The 17,171-nt window shown below is 49.1% G+C and overlaps 3 protein-coding genes across 4 annotated transcripts; all 3 read right to left on the reverse strand.

The window, feature by feature from the left end:
- Positions 1-4,870: 4,870 nt before the first annotated feature.
- Positions 4,871-9,642, reverse strand: LOC111079621 (protein shuttle craft). 2 transcript variants are annotated; one of them, XM_022374878.2, is made up of 5 exons: positions 9,011-9,642; positions 7,181-8,727; positions 6,029-7,105; positions 5,610-5,961; positions 4,871-5,539 (listed from the first exon to the last, which is right to left on the reverse strand). In XM_022374878.2, exons 1-5 carry the CDS (start codon positions 9,212-9,214, stop codon positions 5,438-5,440), a joined length of 3,282 nt encoding a protein of 1,093 aa, XP_022230570.2. In that variant the 5' UTR covers positions 9,215-9,642; the 3' UTR covers positions 4,871-5,437. The 2 variants fall into 2 exon arrangements, with proteins under 2 accessions (XP_022230570.2, XP_022230569.2); XM_022374877.2 differs by having other exon boundaries at positions 8,828-9,642.
- Positions 9,643-10,237: 595 nt separating this feature from the next.
- On the reverse strand, positions 10,238-10,890 carry LOC111079624 (V-type proton ATPase 16 kDa proteolipid subunit-like). Its single transcript, XM_022374881.2, has one exon. The coding sequence runs from the start codon at positions 10,784-10,786 to the stop codon at positions 10,238-10,240; it is 549 nt and encodes a 182-aa protein (XP_022230573.1). The 5' UTR covers positions 10,787-10,890.
- A 150-nt stretch (positions 10,891-11,040) lies between these two features.
- Positions 11,041-14,790, reverse strand: LOC111079623 (oocyte zinc finger protein XlCOF22). The gene is made up of 2 exons (XM_022374879.2): positions 13,328-14,790; positions 11,041-12,017 (listed from the first exon to the last, which is right to left on the reverse strand). The coding sequence occupies exons 1-2, from the start codon at positions 14,360-14,362 to the stop codon at positions 11,196-11,198; spliced, it is 1,857 nt and encodes a 618-aa protein (XP_022230571.2). The 5' UTR covers positions 14,363-14,790; the 3' UTR covers positions 11,041-11,195.
- Between the last annotated feature and the right edge of the window lie 2,381 nt (positions 14,791-17,171).

The following is a 17,171-nucleotide window of genomic DNA, read 5'->3' on the forward strand; positions in this document are numbered from 1 at the left end:
TACCCTGGTGGATTAAGTGAGCCCGTAGCAGGTTCTACTTATACGATAAAAGAAGGGACACAATTCTGATGGAGCTTTGGGTGGCAGGAAATATTTTAACACTTTCATTTGAAGCACAAAAGTTGTTCTGTGATTACTGTAATTACTTTTATTTCGGGAGATCCTGCCGTTGGAAATTAAATTCGAAATCAATACGAATGTGCAGGGAAAAAGACTAAGAAACGCGGCTTTATCCACTCCATTAATGCGGATCGAGAATATCAATACTGTAAAACTTCAAAAGTTGCGTTACAAAATTCTCGGAAGAATCCTGACACCCTCCGGAAGGGCATGAAAAGGCCAAGGCAGGGCTGGGGGCCAAGGGATTGGTTGGCATAAACAGAAAAACGAAGCAGACGAAGGAGCCCAGCGAAAATGCAATTCATGGAAAGCTGATGTCTCGTGGCTTTATTTATAGGCAGCCCCCCTGCCCCTGCCCAAGCCCCTTGCCTCTTGCCCGCTGGACTTGGACAATGAGAATTCTAAAATTCTTCGTGCCACGCTGCCGGGCGGGGGGGTGCTAAAATGATCAAATCATAAATAAATAACCAAGTGAAATCTTGAAATTGTGGAACTATGTAACTGGTTGCCTCTAATAGGTTCTTACTTCGCTTACTTATTCGAGGCATAATAAATGGCTTTTGCTCAGTGGAATGTTTTCAATTAGTGGCCAGAAAGTGGAATTCTTTTTTGATGGTCTGCCTGCGATACACTGGAAATGTTCAGCTAGTTCTGGGAAATATATTTAAATAAAATCCAAGCACTTATTTGAGTTTAATGTTTATATATCTTTGGATTTGGTTCTGATCTTAGAGCCTGTACTCTTGGAGAGAGATACTGAGGTCTGAGATACATTTCAAATGCAGAATTTGTTCAATTTTCTTTGAGTTTCCACACATTATTCACAGCTAATTATTTTCCATTAAATCCAAACGGAATTAGTACAGTTTTCTTGTGTTCATCTCGGTGCTCCTTAAACTCTAAAACTATTTTAAAAGCTATCAAGAAAACCTTTTGGGTTGCACCCAAATTGCCTGCCCTTCCTCACCGCCCTGCTAAAATTTACGTGCATCGTTTTTGGTTCACTTCCAAGAGTTCCCCCAATGCATCCCTGGTGTATGCAACAAGGAATGGGACGAACAGAAAAAAAAAAAAGAAACGAATTACATAAATAACTGCGCAGTGTTTGTGCCATTTTGGTTGCCACATTTGAATAAAATATGAATAAAAACCGAAATGCATTTAGTTGGGTGGAACGGGGACGGGGACTTTCACAGACTACAGACTGAAGTGTGTGAGGAGTGGGGTATATCCCTACCATTTGCCTGCACTTCCCTGGTACTACCTACCCACTGGCTGCCACTCCACTAGGGGAGGGTAGGCAGTGGTGGCACCACATCACGACTAGTTTGTCACCTTTTCGCTCCTTTGAAAAGGTCTTACAGCAAGACCGGGGTAATGTCGTCGCATTCGTATCCAGCCATCACACCACCCCATCCTCCGACAATTTCTAGCTGCCTCTTTCCATACAGATACGATAATATTTGCATTCAGTTGAGCCTCCTGCCTCAGGCTCTCTACCTACTGGCACTTCCACTGCCACTGCCTCTCATTCCTGTTGCAGTCTATTTCTTCTTTTTTTTTATTTTGCCGTCAAAACGTCAGCAATGTCGTCCCCGTGCCCGTCCTGGTCCTGGTCCTGATACTCGCGTCTGGAGCGGAGCTCGTTCCGGCGCAGCGTTCGCTTGGCTTAATTTTGGCTAGGGAAAAGTGCATAAAAAATCTGCGGCGAATTTGCAATTTGAATTCGACTGCGACCCTGTCTCCTGTGACCCTCTTTTCTTCCTGTCGCTCTATATATACTCGTACCCCGTCCCCCCAGTCGTCGTGGATGTGTGTCTGTGTGTGTCGCTGTCTGTGAGAGAGTTTGTCCTGAAGTGTGTTTGTGTCTCCTTTTATTGAGCCCAGGACATGGTCGTCGTCGTCTCGGCTAGGCTTTACTCTGCCTTAGTCTTTCCTTCCAGCTACAGCTACAGCTCTTCCTTTTACTTCTCCTGCTGCTGCTGGTGCTCCTCCTCCCTCTGAGCTGCGACGTCTTGGCAGGCAGTCAGGCGGCTATTTAGGAAGTAATTTTCGCGCTTTCATCGCAACTTTTTCTCTTCTTAGTCCTGCTGCTGCTGCTGCGGACTGTCTGTCTGTCTGCAGATCTTTTTGGGCACGTTATTTGTGCGGGGCTGGCGACGGCGGCTTGGCTCCTTTAATGCATTTTTAAAAATGCCAAAATGCGCAAATTGAAAGCGACTCCCGTTCCCGCTCCTCGCCATTCCCATTCCCACATCTCATCTTATTCCCTGTGCCCTCTGCTGCCTTACATTTCTGTGGTCGCCGCTTTTTGGCCGGGTCACGTGCTTACAGAGCGCCGAGCAGGCACCCCCCCCTGCCTGCTGCCTGCTGCCAGCTGCCAGTGTCGAGGTGCGGACTGGTCCACACGCAGGCATAATTTCAGCCACTGCACTCAGACTTAATGAATATTTTAAGGGACAGCTTTCATATTACCTGCCACTGCCACTGCATATGTTATGCTCTCGTACCTCTCTGTCTCCCCCACCCCTGCCCTACCACTGGCTCTGAGTTTCTGTCGCTGGCCAAATGTCACAAATGAGCATCAAATGTTTGTCAAGTTACCATTTTATTATTTTTATATTTAGTTTTTTTTTTTTCTGCCCTAGTGCTGGTGAATTTGTTGTGCTGCAGCAAAATGCCAAAGTTTAAATGGAAGTGCGCGAACATGTGGGTTGAAAAACGCTTGGAAAACAGACAAGCAAACGGAATTTATGCAAAAAAAAAATATGTCCCAGTTGTCTAGTCTAGTCCACGAACACGTCAGAGGCTTGAAATGAAAAATCTTCTTCAATTCTGTGAATTTTGTGAGCCAAATGGAAATTATTAAGATATCTGGTAGGCCCTTAAAGGTAACCAAAGATGTTTTAAAAGCTGCAAAACTTTAACCCAGTAAACCTCTTCAAATGCTGAATGATTCTGAGAAATGTTTGAAATAAAATGTTCGCACAATCCACTTCAAATTTAATATTTCCTTCCAGGAACTACCAACAATTTGGCAGACAGCACACAAACACACACACACACACAGCCATGCACAACAGGAAAAAGGAAATATCAAAATCGCTTTCGTTCAGATGAAAATTAAAATAAATTTCCATATTACTTCCGCAATTTCAGAAATGTTGAAGAGCCACCAACACCACCACCACCACCACCACCACCGATGAGTATCGCGTATCATTTAAGCGGCGCGTATGCATATTTGATATTTGGCTTTTTTTTTGTACGTATACGGATTACGAGTACGGGTACGAGTACGAGTAGGAGTACGAGTCGTATCTTGCCATAACACATAATTAAAATTACACACATTTTATAAGCCGAGAGCTGAGAGCTGAGCTGAGCTCCCCTGACTTCACGCTCCCAGTAACAGAGTCCCACCCCCCCACACATGCAGCTGCTACAATTGACCCCAAAATGAACTCTTTTTCCTTCAGTCTCTCGCGAGCAATACCCAAAACGCCAGGCCCAAAACCCCCAGCCCAGCCCAGATGCCAACCACAATTTAATCTCTGTGGAATTATTACCCCCTCCCCGCCCCCGATTCATCTCTCTCTCTCTGCCCTCTAGAAGCTCTGTCTAAGCGTCAGCTTCGACTTCGGCCTACGTCTTGTTCTGGGCCGTTTTTTTCTTGTCTTCATTCCGGTGGCCCCAGCTCCCTCGGATTTCTTTGTATTTGTTAATAAACTCCCCGGCAGACTAAATTCAAATTACGCACACATCTTAAGCGCCAAATGGGGGGCGGGGTACAGCAGGCAGCAGGAGAAGTGGGATCAGTATCAGGAGTAGGGGTAGTGGTTGGGGTTTGGTAGATGTTATGGAGAGGTCTCTGACGACGTTGGCAGTCATTCCGCTTATAGGCAGCTCATTATGTCAGGTCTATATTCATATACGACTTGCCTGCTCTGTTCTGTTCCATTCCAGACGTATCCTGGTCCATTCCGGTATGCGTGAGTGCGTTCATCCTCCCTCTGCAGCTCCCAGCTCTTTGCTCAGCTCCACTTTGACTTGTCGTAACATTTCATCTTTATTTTGGCATTATTCCCAAGGCGCCGCTTATTGTTTTTCGTGAAAATGGCAACGGCAACGGCAATGGCAACAAATTAGAAGCGTGTGCCCATCGCCATCGCCATCGCCGCCAACGTGATGTGATGGTGGCAGGTTGTTGCTGTGGCAGTGGGGCCAGGCGCTTTTCTAGTTGCCACAACTACGGCGGCAGGCATGTACACATCCCATGCATCTTTCAGGTTCTTTTCATCCAACTTTAATTAGCTAATGGATAAATTAAGACTCAAGACTTACTCGCTGCTTGAGGTTTTTACTATTTGATCGATCAATAGACGCCCACCACTTGAATCTTCGTCCTTGATGGTTGATTAGTTCTTAATTAAATTAATTTTTATCACAAATCGTATATCAGGTCATTATTCTTATAAGACTTTCCTGTGGCATCCAATTTGAATTCAATATTTTCAAAAAAAAAATTGTATTGTCTGACAGAAGCTGTCTGTTGCGAGACTACATTTTTCTGGTACTCTGGCAGCACTTCAAAATTTCCTTCCAACGTTGGGGGTACTTTTACTGCTTTGATTTTCGTATTTGCAAGCAGTTCATTCTAGCTGACTGTCGCAGGCTCACTGGTATGACACCATGTGACAAAATTTGTGTGTGTTTTATGGTGCCCAGCATTAGAATGTAGAATGTAAAATATACATATGTATCTAATCCATTTTGTGATCTGTTATTTCTTTATATATGCAACGCGGCCAGAAGGTTCTTTCATTTTCAGTTAAATTCATCGTACAACAGTTCAACAGGTTGGTTAACAGCATTTTTTAACTCTTCAATCCATCATCGACATCCCAATCATCGTCGTATCCAGATAGATCGCCATCTCCATCTCCATTCTCCATTCAGGGTTTCAACAGACAGACAGACAGACGGGCGGGCGGGCGCGTTTCTCTACGGTTCAACATTATACAAAATATTTCATGAAATGGGCCAAAAAAGGCCTGCCAATCGTTTTGTGTATTGTCTTCGTAGCGCTTCCTGTTTCCTGCTTGCTGCTTCCTGGATCCTATCCTGCATCCTGCATCCATTATCCATGCTATAACTCTCATTCCAATTCTATATAATATATGTAATATCCAGCGCCAACGATTAATGTTATGTGTGTGTCTGTGTCTGTGTGTGTGTGTGTGTATAAGTGCACAAACTATTCCTGATTCCTGATTCCGTTTCCGATTCAGTTGCAGATGCAGATGCAGATTCAGAGCTACTTTTTCAGGCCCCAAGCATTATTGCTGGGCACGGGAACGCGTCGCTGTCCGGACTCACGGGCCAACACCTCCATAATGCTTGTGGCAGGCAGCCAGCACTGCAAAAAATGGTTGAATAATTATTATTTGATGAATTATTTATGCTGAGGCTGAGTTCGGAATGCTCACCCTTTCCTTGTGTGCGGTGGCCACCACATTGCGATTGGGCTCCTTGTCATACGACACCGACTCAATGCCGAATATCTCGCACAGCTCGTGCACCATCTGCCGCTTCTCCCGGTTCATGGTGGGGAAGGAGTGACTGCGCGACCGCTGCTTGCTCTCCTTGGCCAGCTTCACCAGATCTGTCAACGTCTCGTACACGCTCTTGGTCAGCGCCTGATTCCGTTTGGCGAATCCCCGCAAGAACTCTGAATACTTGGTCAGAGATTTCTGCTGCGTGTCCGGATTGCGCGACTGCAGGGCCTGTGCCAGGCGGCGATTCCTTTCCAGCACGCGACACTCATCGTTGCAGTCCAGCCTACGGGGCAATAATTTTTATTGGTGACTGGTGGACGAATTTCATTGGCGATGCGCATCATACTCACGTTCTGTTCGACTTGTTGACCTTGGCCGGTGCCAGAATCTCGCTGAGCTCCATGTAGTTGCCGCGCGACATCTCGGCCATGGAGGAGGCCAGCTGGGCGGTGGCAATGCGACTGTGCTCGCGGGCCAGCTCCTGGCAGCTGCGACTCAGCTTACGGTTGCCGCACTCGCACTGCACCTCCACCAGCTCCTTGCATGGTGTCTCCGGGCAGGCGCCCTCGTGGCAGGCAGCCGCACACTTGTGGCCGCAGAGCGTGCGCGGCTTGGTGCAGCTCTGGCGGCAAATCTCGCTAGCCGATGATTGACAGGGGCCCTCGTGGCAGGGCTTGATGCATTTGTGACGGCCACAGGGCAGGGGCTTGCCGCAGGACAGTCCACAGCTGAAGCTCTCCTGGGAGCAGGGAATGGTTTTGCGTTGTTCGTGGTTGCCGTGGCACCACTTTGTGGTGAACATCATGCAGGGCGGGCAGGTGGCCGCCGAATGACAATTGTGCTGCGGTGTATGGTCGCACGGATGCTGGCGCGAGCACGGACGCTTGCACAGCGGTTTCTTGGTGCCGCAGGGCACTGGCGGATAGATCACCTCCGCTCCGCACTCACAATAGAGCTCCTCGAAGCTGCTGCGATAGCAGGGCGGACAATTGCCGCGATGACAGGGCTGGTCGCACTTGTGCTTGCCACAGCTCAGCGTGCGGTTGCACGGCAGCGGACAGGCGTGATCGATGTCGATGCAGCACTCGGCATTGCACTTGTGCTTGCCACAGCTGCGCTTCTTGATGCAGCGCTTCTTGCAGCGGGCATCGTCCGCTCGACTGGACAGCTGGCGGCACTTGATCATCTGGTCCATGTGGCCGCACCGGCACTTAACAGCCGTCTGCTTGGGACACGGCGGACACTGCCCCAGATGGCACTTGCTGCCACACTGATGCGGATGGGCTGGCTTGCCGCAGCGCAGCGTTCGCGAGCAGATACCCTCGCAGGTGGGTATGGCATCCAGGCAGCTCGAGCGCTGCTCAGCCGGCACGGGCATCTTGCCGCAGGGACAGCTGGTTATCTGCTCGGGACTCAGTTTGCAGGGTCTGAAAATAAACCACAACAACATTGTAGATTCATCCATGGGGGGCATGGCATTCTGTAATCTGTAATCTTCTCACCTGCAGTTTCCGGCGTGACAGGAATCCTTGCACTTGTGATTGCCACAGGGCAGCGGCTGGCCGCAGCTGTCCTTGCACGAGTAGTTGCGCTTGTCGAGGCTCTCGCGCGTGCACTGCACCTGACGCTCCTGCTTGCCGCAGTGGCAGTGCTGCTCCACTTGCTCCGGGCAGGCGGCACACTTGCCCGCGTGGCACTCCTCCTTGCAGTGATGCTCGCCGCAGTTTAATATCTTGTCGCAGATCTCGCCGCACTTCAGCTCCTCCTTCATGGCGCACTGCATCGTCTGTGAGCTTCGGCCGCAGCCGCAGCTCCTCACGACATTCGCCTGGCACGGCGGACAGGGTCCCGGATGGCACAGCAGGGTGCACGCATGACTACATCCCTCGATGCGGCAGCACACCTCGCCGCAGCTGTGGGCCAGCTCGTTGCGCGACACTGTCGGATTCTTGAGCTTGCCGCAGAAGCACAGATACTCGCGGGGCAAATCCTGCAGCACATTCTGGCAGGCGGGACACCGCCAGCCCACATCCGACTTGGAGCTGCTCGCCCACGTGATGGTGCACTTCAGATGGATGACGTGGTAGCAGTTCTGGCACGACCACGTCGAGTGGTGTGACTTGATGGTCTCCACACAGACGAGGCACTCCAATCGCCGCTGTTCGATGTCTCGGATCAGTTTCTCCCGCTGCGAGAGCTTCTCATTGTCTGGCGGCGGCGGCGGTGGCAGCGTGGCACGGCGTGGCGATATCTGTTGCTGCTGCTGCTGCTGCTTCTCGGGCGAGGGATGGGCGCTCTCATTGCTCGTGTCTAGGTCATCGACGGCTCTCGGAAAGCCGTTGATGCGATCCCGATTCCTGTTCCAGTCGTCGCGTCTCTTGTTGCTGCGATGATTGTCATAGCGCTGTTGCTTCTGTGGCTTCTTGTTGCGTTCGTTGCGATCGTTGCGGTCGTATCGATCCTCGCGATCATCGCGATAGTCACCGCGACGCTGCTGACGGTTGCCGCCAGACCGAAAATCTCTCTCACGATCCCGATCCCGATCTCGGTCGCGATCCCGATCGCGGTCGCGCTCACGTTCTCGCTCTCTGTCACGGTCCCGCTCTCTGTCACGATCCCGCTCTCTATCACGATCCCGTTCGGTGGGCAAGGCATAATTGTGATTGGATCTTGGCTTTGGTCCGCCGCCTCCGCCTCCGCCTCCTGTGGAGCTGCCCCGATGGTCGGCGGCTCCCTGTAGATCTGGACGCTGTGGTGCGCCCTCGCTGATGGCAGTTTCAAAGCTGGCAGTGCTATTGCCGTTCGTCAGGCCAGAGGACTCCTCCAGGCTCAGCTTCAACATGTTAGGCACAAACTCTGGGGCGGATGCCTGCAGCTTGGAGGCGCTAAAGTCAAACGGATTGTTGCCAAAAGGCGTGTACAGATTGGAGAAGGGGCCCTGCATCTGCATGTTTCCCACCCCGTAGCTGTTGCCGAATGCCGCCGAACTGGCGGCGACACCATCGCCATTTTGATATGGCGGAGGGAATACCGCCGGCTGCGAATAGAACTGGGATGTGGAGGAGAAGGAGGAGGAGGAGGAGAGAGAGAGAATAACCGGATTAGAGCATTACAAATAGGGGAGGATGACGCGCAGGCAAGGCACTTACATTTCCAAAGCTATTTGAAACATCGCCACCGGCGGCGGTGCTCTCCGAGGAGGACGGCGTTAGTCCGAAGGCGCCTCCGCCCCCACCGACGGTGTAATTCGCGTTGTTAGCCAGGAGATGGTAAGGCAATGCGCCCGTGTTGGCTGCCAGATTGTGCTGCATGATGAACTGATTGAAACTCACATAGTTGTTGTTGCTGCCGCCGCCCCCGTTGCCGTTGCTGTTGCTGTTTCTGTTGGCATCCGTCGCAGCCGTCGCAGCCGCCGCTGCCGGGGTGCCATCACGGCCATCGCCATTGCAGGCGCGCGACGACGACGAACGCGTTGAGGATTCATTGTTGGCCGGTCCTCCGCCTGCGCCATTGGTCTGCTGCCAGTACTCAGCCATGGCCACTCTCCCGCTGCCACTGCCCAGCAGCGCTTCCCCTTCCCTAATTAGCGTGCTCAGCGCTCACGCGTTTGGTTATAGCTCCAAAAATATATATATTTCCTTTTCCTAGTTGCCCAAAGGGCACGTCCGAGTTGGACAGCTGGCGACGCTTGGTATTCGCCCGTTTCCGTCCCCGAAGGACTATCACAAACTAGCAGACACGTGTGCAATGACGAAATTGTTAATGATGAAATTGGCACACAAAAGCTTTGCCAGCACAGCCACCACGATGCCCGACGGCAAGGGGAGTATGTTACCTGGCGGTCAACTCCTCTCTGACACACCACGCACGCACGAAATTGATTAAATTGTCTAATTTATTAACAAAATTGCCTATATAAAAAATTTCGACTCTGTAGACAGTGTGACCAGCGTGACCGTGACGATAACGATAAAAAACCAGGGCAATCCGGCGATCAATCGAGACTTAACCCACTTAACACCCCTCTATTTAAAAAGTTGAGCACCCTTTGTTAAATCGCGGAAAAGAATTATAAAATAAGGTTTTAAATTGTCCCTTTTTTACATAGTAACTACACGGTCCATACATTGCCATGGCCGAGTCGGGAGAGACCAATTTATGCTCTCCCGACTCATTTTTGCGTTCCATGTATGTACCAACCTCTTTACTATAGCTTTAAAATATGATATAAGATTGATGAAATTGATTAAATTCGTAAACGAATTTTATAGAGGTTAATAATTGTTTTGCATATTTTGCGCCAATTTCAGCGACAGAAAATTATGAATGAGGCTGCCAGTGCGTGCGTATTATGTAAACAGTGCTGCCAGCCTGTTGAAACAAGAACTGATTTTAGTTGTGAGCGCGCACGCTGTTTTTAAATTTGTTTCAAACCTTTAAACTCCCCCGCGTGTCCCCCGCCCCCCCCCCCCGCCGCCGTGGGTGAGTTGGTGCGCGGGGCCCGCCCTCCGGGGCACCACACGGCCGATATGGACCACATATATTTACATATATGCCCTTTAAACATCCACCGTGTACATGTAGATGCCGAGTATGAGTCCATAGAGACCCAGTACCTCAGCGAATATCAGAATGAGAATCATTCCCACGAAGAGACGCGGCTGCAGAGCAGTGTGTCGCACACCCTCATCGCCAACAATACCGACAGCATATCCGGCGGCCAGACCAGTCATTCCCACGGAAAGTCCAGACGCCAGGTGAACGTAGCCTTTGGCCAGCGAATATGTTTCGCTGGTATCCAACACGCCAGAGATCAGCACAGCCACCACCAGGCCGTAGATGGCTATAATGCCGGCCATCACCACGGGTATGATCGACTTCATGATCAACTCGGGCCGCATCACAGCCGTTGCGGCTATGCCCGTTCCGGATACAGCAGTGCCATAGGCAGCCCCAATCGAGGACAATACAATGGCCGCCACCACGCCCATAATACCATAGAATGGCCCATAGGGTGGATATTGCTCCAGTTTGCGAATTGTCTGGCGACTGTTGTGCAAGTCCATTGGCGCCAGAAGTAACTCCAGTTGCATATTCGTTGCGTCCATTATTAAATCTATCAATTAAGTCTCTCTTTCAGTGTATTTTCTTCTTCAATTTTCTCTTGTTTTTCTCTGCTTGCTTTTACTGAACGTACAGCACAAATGAAGGCAAGGGCAAAGGCTATATAGATGTAGATTATTCTATAGGAGTGCTTGGGTTGCTTAGAACTTGAAAAGCAGAGCCTAAAAACAAATTCCTAAGGTAACTAAAATATTAGATAAAGCAAAGCTTAAGATAAGGATTAACCATTTATAGATTTAGATTAGTCTATGAGGGGGGGTTCGAGAACTAACTTTCTTTTGAAACTTATCTCTAATATTAACAACGAAAAAACGAGGGACTACAATACGAGTATACGACTACACTTTTGGTTGATAATTCCTGCGCTCAGCTTTCTCTCTCTCGATCTCTGTCTCAGTATGTCCTTAGATTGCTGAGCAGCGATTGCTGTGCTGGTGGCGGTGGTGGTGGCATAGAAAACGTTGGAGCTGCCGCCATGGCCAGAGCCAGGCTGGTGGGAACCTGCTGCTGCAGCTGCAGCTGCATCTGCCCTCCCAGTTGCTGTGTCTTGCCGGACACTGTAAATGGCGTGGGCGGCGACGCATCCAATGGCCGATACTGACACTTCTTGGCATGGGTGCGCATGTTGCTGGACTGGGTGAAGGCCTGGTTGCAGTTCGGATGCGGACAGACGTAGGGCTTGCAGCCCGTGTGGTAGTTGAGATGCGTCTTCAGGTGATGCTTCTTCGTGAAGGCCTTGGGGCAGAGCGGGCAGCTGAATGGCTTGATGCCGGAGTGCAGGCGATGGTGCAGCGTCATGTTGCTGCGATCGGCAAAGGATTTGCCGCAAACGGAGCACTGGTACGGCTTCTCGCCGCTGTGGGTGCGCATGTGCTGCTTGAGGAGCATCTTGCGGGAGAAACGCTTGCCACATTCGGCGCACTTGTGCGGCTTGACGCCCGTATGGATGCGCACATGCATATTGAAGGCGACACGCTGGTTGAACGACTTGGGGCAGTAGGGGCACTCGTATTCCTTGCGATTCCGATGGATCTTCATGTGGCTGCTGAGGTAGCCCTTGTCGTTGAAGGTCTTGCCGCATTCGGGACACTCGGCGGCAAACTCCTTGGTCCCGCGATGCACCGACAGGTGGTACTTGTAGTTGCGCAGCTGGGAGAAGCCCTTGCCGCAGTCCGAGCACTCGTAACGTGGCGATTTGTGTGTCTTCTCGTGCGCCTGAAAGGGAGACAAATATCGTTCAATTTTTGTTTGGCCATTTTGTCAGGTGTTCGGTCTGGCTATCTCTTTCGCTGACTGCTTGACTCCCTCTCGCTTGCTCTTTCTAATGGTAGCTGGTAGGTGCCCTGCACCCATGCGTAAAACCAGTTCTCTCGCTGAGCTCGCTTCTGTTTTCGGGCTGGCTGTGCCTCCATTTTGATCATTTCGTGTTGGCCTTAACGAGTCGAGATTTGCATAAGGCAGCCGACGCTCTCTCTTCTTCGCTTCTCTTTCTGCTGGTTCGTTGACCCCTTGCTCTTAACTGGCTAAGCCCCGCCTTTCAGTTGGTGGAAAAAACTTGTTTTTGGAGCATCATTCGAGGAGCGTGAGGATTGGGTGAACAATATCCCATTTAATTTATGGCCATATGAAAGGTTACTGCTGTTCATGGCATACAGATTTTGTACGCAGCTTTTGGGTTAGGCTTAATAATGATCTTGCACAGCGGTTTATTCTCAGACAAGTCGATGCCAACATTTAATCAAATTGGAGTTCCAATTACTAAACAAATTTATACCCAAGAATTTTATTTTTATAGTTTGGATATTCAGCGATGGATATCCGATTAAGTGACTCTACCGAACAAATGTTAAAGCCATATTTCAAAGGAATATATTATTGATGTTCTCTTATCTTGTTTTACTGTAGATTTTTGTGGAAGCTTTTTAGTGGTTCGAAAACGTGCCAAAAATGATATAAAGTTTGTGTGTTTTGCAAGGTTTTTTTCCCCATGTTAATCCATACATATTTCCAATACTTATCATCAAACTAGATTGTTATAAGACAGCTGTTCAGATAATATTAAATCTAATCACTGTCATGCAAATGCTAGCTATAAGCAAAAAAAAAGGTACACACTGGCAATAAAGAGAACTCTTTTAATTGAATAATGTTTATGGGTGTTAATACAACCTACAAAAAGTAAGTATCTTGGGAAGGAAATTATTAAAGTTTTTGTTTTTGCTTGGACTCATTTTGTATCAATTTAAAATTTTTAAAGATAAAAAATATATATTTCGAATTTATTTTGAATGCTTTACCTAATATTGATTTAAGGATTGATCGTTTAAGCCATATTTTTTAGTAACTTTAGTCGGGGTTTTCCTCCTCAAAAAGTCTAATATTCTCATGTATCAACTGGTTTTTCTTTCCCCCTCAAATATCTTGCATTTTTCTAGCATTTAATTCTGATTTTCTGCAGCTATTACCTAGCCCTTTCCCTTTCCTATACATTAAAAATTCTAACCTTCCCATCGCTCAAAACTCACCTGTAGAGTCTCGGAGCATCCAAAGACCTTCTCGCATATCCTGCACTTGTAACTGATCTCCTCGGCGGTAGTGGGATTATATGGATTGATGGGATGTATGGAGCTGTTGCGGCTGGAGCTGATATTGCCTCCCATGCCGACGGCATCCATTTTTGGTAACAGTCCGGCGGCGGTGGCCGTTTGGGCCGTGTTCATACTGAAATTGGTGACGGTGGTCAGCGAGATGTTGGTGCTGCCGCCGCTGCTGCTGACCAGATCCCGCACTGGCAGCCGCACGGCGGAACTACTCGAACTGCTGACGGACGAGGCAGCGGGTGATATCAGAGGCGTGCACTTGTAGCCAGCCTGTAGCTTTTGGTAGTAGTCCAGGCACTCCAGGCAGTCCGGGCGCGTGCAGGCGGTGGCTTTTGGACGGATTAGATTGGGGTTGAGCTGCTGCTGCAGTGGTGGTGGCGGTGGCGCCTGTCCATTGATCACATAGGGTGCAAAGTAGCGCTTCTGCTGATGCTGCTGCTGATGATGGTGCTGCTGGTGCTGCTGTTGCTGCTGTTGCTGGTAGGGTGACGTGGGTGGCGTGCTGAGGCCGGCAGCCGCCGCTGCAGCGGCATAGGCGGGCAGCAGATGCGGAAAGAACTGCGCATAGAATTTGGTGGCATTCGCCATGGCCACCAGATCCGGCGGCAGCATGGAGGAGTAACCCATATATGGAGTAGCTGCAATCGGGACTTGGGTTGCTGCTGCTGCTGCTGCTGTCGCCTGTGGTGGGCTGGTGGCACTCTTCGAGAGATCCAGAATGTTGGCTGTGGCATCTGCGGGCGATCGCCGCTCCTTGCCCAATATCCGACTGATGCTAAAGTCCGTGACCTGGGCCGGAGCCTGGGCCACCACCGGGGGACACGCATTGGTGGTGCTGCTGTTGCTGTTTGCATTTGTGGGTGAAGTGCGCGCTGGCGAGGGCGACATCTCGTAGCTGCGCTGCAACATGGCGTGCTTGAAACCCATTCTCCTGCTGCTCCGCACTGCAGATTCGCTCATAGACTATCGGGAATTGCGCCGGGATTACTGGTTGGCAGAGACGTTTCAGAGTGTGGAACTGTCGCGGTGCGCGTCGGAACACGAAATGTCTGGGGATCAGCGCCAACAGCAGACCTCAACGTCTCCGGGTCTCTGGGCCAGGTCTAAAGGCAGGGGCTGCTCTCTCTTAGCCAGCCAGCCAGCCTCTGGCTCTCTGGCGTTTAATTGGTCGAGAAACAGGTTTCCCAGCCACAGTTCTCTCTCTCTCTCTCTCTCTGGCTGTCTCTGTGTGTCTCTGTGGCTCTCCAATTAAGCAAGTTTGACTGCTGAGACAAACTGTCGCGCCTCCAATTACGAGAGGAGCTGCAATCTCCAGAACCATTTGGTAGTAGCATTTTACTAGTCACATCTATCATAAAGCTTATCGCTGCCCTAAGATCGCTCTGTCTGTCTGTCTGTCTGTCTGTCTGTCTCTCTCTCCCTGTTTCTTCTGTAGAGTTCTCTCTCGCTCTCAGTCTCAGTCTTTTTTCTTTTTTCTCTGTGGGTTCATCCCTGCTGCTGGCATCGCAGATAAAGTGACTAAGATTTCTGTTTTGGCCGCGTTGTTTTTGTAATTAATTGCGGTAATAAAATGTGCGCATCGTTAAATTTTCAAAATGTATTTCTCTTGTTCCTCATCCACAGTGAACAGCCAACAGTCAACAGCCAACAGTCAACAGCCAAGAGCCACATCCTCGACTGTCATGCCAAAAGGCATGTGTGAATCTTACGGTTATGAGCATTCGCATTCGGTGCGCGATCATCTCTCCTCTCTTTGGTACGCTGCTGGCGATTAAGGTGGCTTGGATCGTCATGCGTGCCATCCAGAGTGTGGGAAGGAGCTGGCTGGCTGCAGGCTAGATGACATAATCAGTTGGAATGCTGCGCGGAGATTCGCTTGGGTAAATATGTTAAGGAGCTACTGTTTGTTCAGGCCGAGGAAGTCATTAAAATATTGTATTATCTGCAGCAAAGGTAGAGGCAAAACTTTAACAAGTTAGTGGAGTTAAGTGAAATAAATAAAGGTCATCCATGAAGGCATTCTAAGCTTTTAGCTACATTGCTTAATATTCAATATAATCCCCTAAGCCCCTATCTCACCACCTCGAACCTTCAAACGGATATGATATCGTTGGACGAGCCGAAGCCTGTTACGTAGGTCCCAGGCAGAAACGCAGCCTTTCCCACCGCCCAACCGACAGAGGGGCGCTGCCGCATGACGCGCTACGCGTTTAACCGAAACTGTAGCGAATATGCAGGAAAAATAGCGGCTAGAATAATATTCGAGGAACATTATGTTTAAGATAACCATAGCCATAGCTTTAAATGTCAGAAGTTAGTAGAAAATTGTCCTAGACGATGGATAGTCGACTTATTAAATAGATGCAACAGCGATGCTATCAGCGGATCTTTAGACATATTGTGAACATGGTTCCTCATGATATTTGCACCTGCCACTAAAGGCCAAAGGCGAATGGCGTTCAAAGAACTTTTTTACACGCATCTTAAATATTTTAAGGATATTCCAGGCTATTCCTATTATTTTTATTTTATTTTAAATTATTATTATTATAATTTATTTATTTATTCGTTTAATTTATTTCAAAGCTCACATGCCTCATATAGGCGCACAAGTACCTTCTTTGTAAGCTACTGATATGCCCCAAAAGTTCTCTCCACTTTCGCTGCATACAATGTTGCAACAGCCGACTGGCCGGTGGCCAGTGGCCAGGCCCATTTGTCATTAGATTCGAACACCCACAAACTAGACCAACTTGCCATCAACTCTCGCCCATGTAAAGTTCCGTTCCAGTTGCGAATCCAGTTGCGGACCAACAGGATTCCCTGCGATTCCATGTGCATGCATAGCATCAGTAGCGACCATAAAAATGTGCAAAACAAAATGCTCAGGGTGATGGTGATTTGTGCCTGCATGGAAATGCCATAAATAACAGGCTGCCATGCATGCAGTTCGGGGGGAAGGCAAACCAAGAAGAGGACACCGACTTCCACTCGGACCTCGGACGCCGAGGATCCACACAAAGATGAGCTGGGTGACACATACAAAAAGCCAGAGAAGGAAGCCTCAAGGAAGCGAATGAAGCCAATGAAAACAAATGAAGTGGTATACATTTACAGCTACATGGAATGGGATCGCGCTTTCGGAGGGGCCCCGATGCTGTGACTCAGTAAGAATCCTTTCTAGACTCCAGCCTTAATTGCCAATTACCGAATCGAGTTTCTAATGTTTCTAGTTGGTCGCTCTAATCTTGTACACGATTTGTCGGCGATCACTTACAAAAAGATCTTATCGGCAGAGTCCCCACAGAACAGTGGCAAAGCAGCCTACCCGATGATGCTCGCCCCAGAGATTGATGGCACTCGGACTGTCAACACGCGCTGTTATGGTTAGGCTAACCCCCCCGACCCCGAACGCCCCTTCGATACGCATAAATTTCGATTAAACAGGCAATTCATTATAATTATACGAGCATAAATATATGAACTCCACAGCAGAGCAGAACACCAAAAAGACACCAAAAACTTGTTCAACCTTAGTTGAAAAAGTCTTTTTTCTTTTTTCTTTTTCTTATTCGTTTGTTTGGTTTTCGGTTCTCGGTTTGCTCTTCGTGGAATTCCGCAAGATCATTTACATATAAACGAAGCAAAAGGAAACTTTAAGTTTTAATTACACTCACTAAATCATCGAGAGAGCAGTGATCCGACGATCCAGTGAGATCCAGCGACGAGCGACGAACGCCGAACGACTCCTCTCTGAGAGTTCGTTTTG

This window comes from Drosophila obscura, unplaced genomic scaffold (assembly GCF_018151105.1).
Source record: "Drosophila obscura isolate BZ-5 IFL unplaced genomic scaffold, ASM1815110v1 contig_179, whole genome shotgun sequence".
Classification (NCBI taxonomy): domain Eukaryota; kingdom Metazoa; phylum Arthropoda; class Insecta; order Diptera; family Drosophilidae; genus Drosophila; species Drosophila obscura.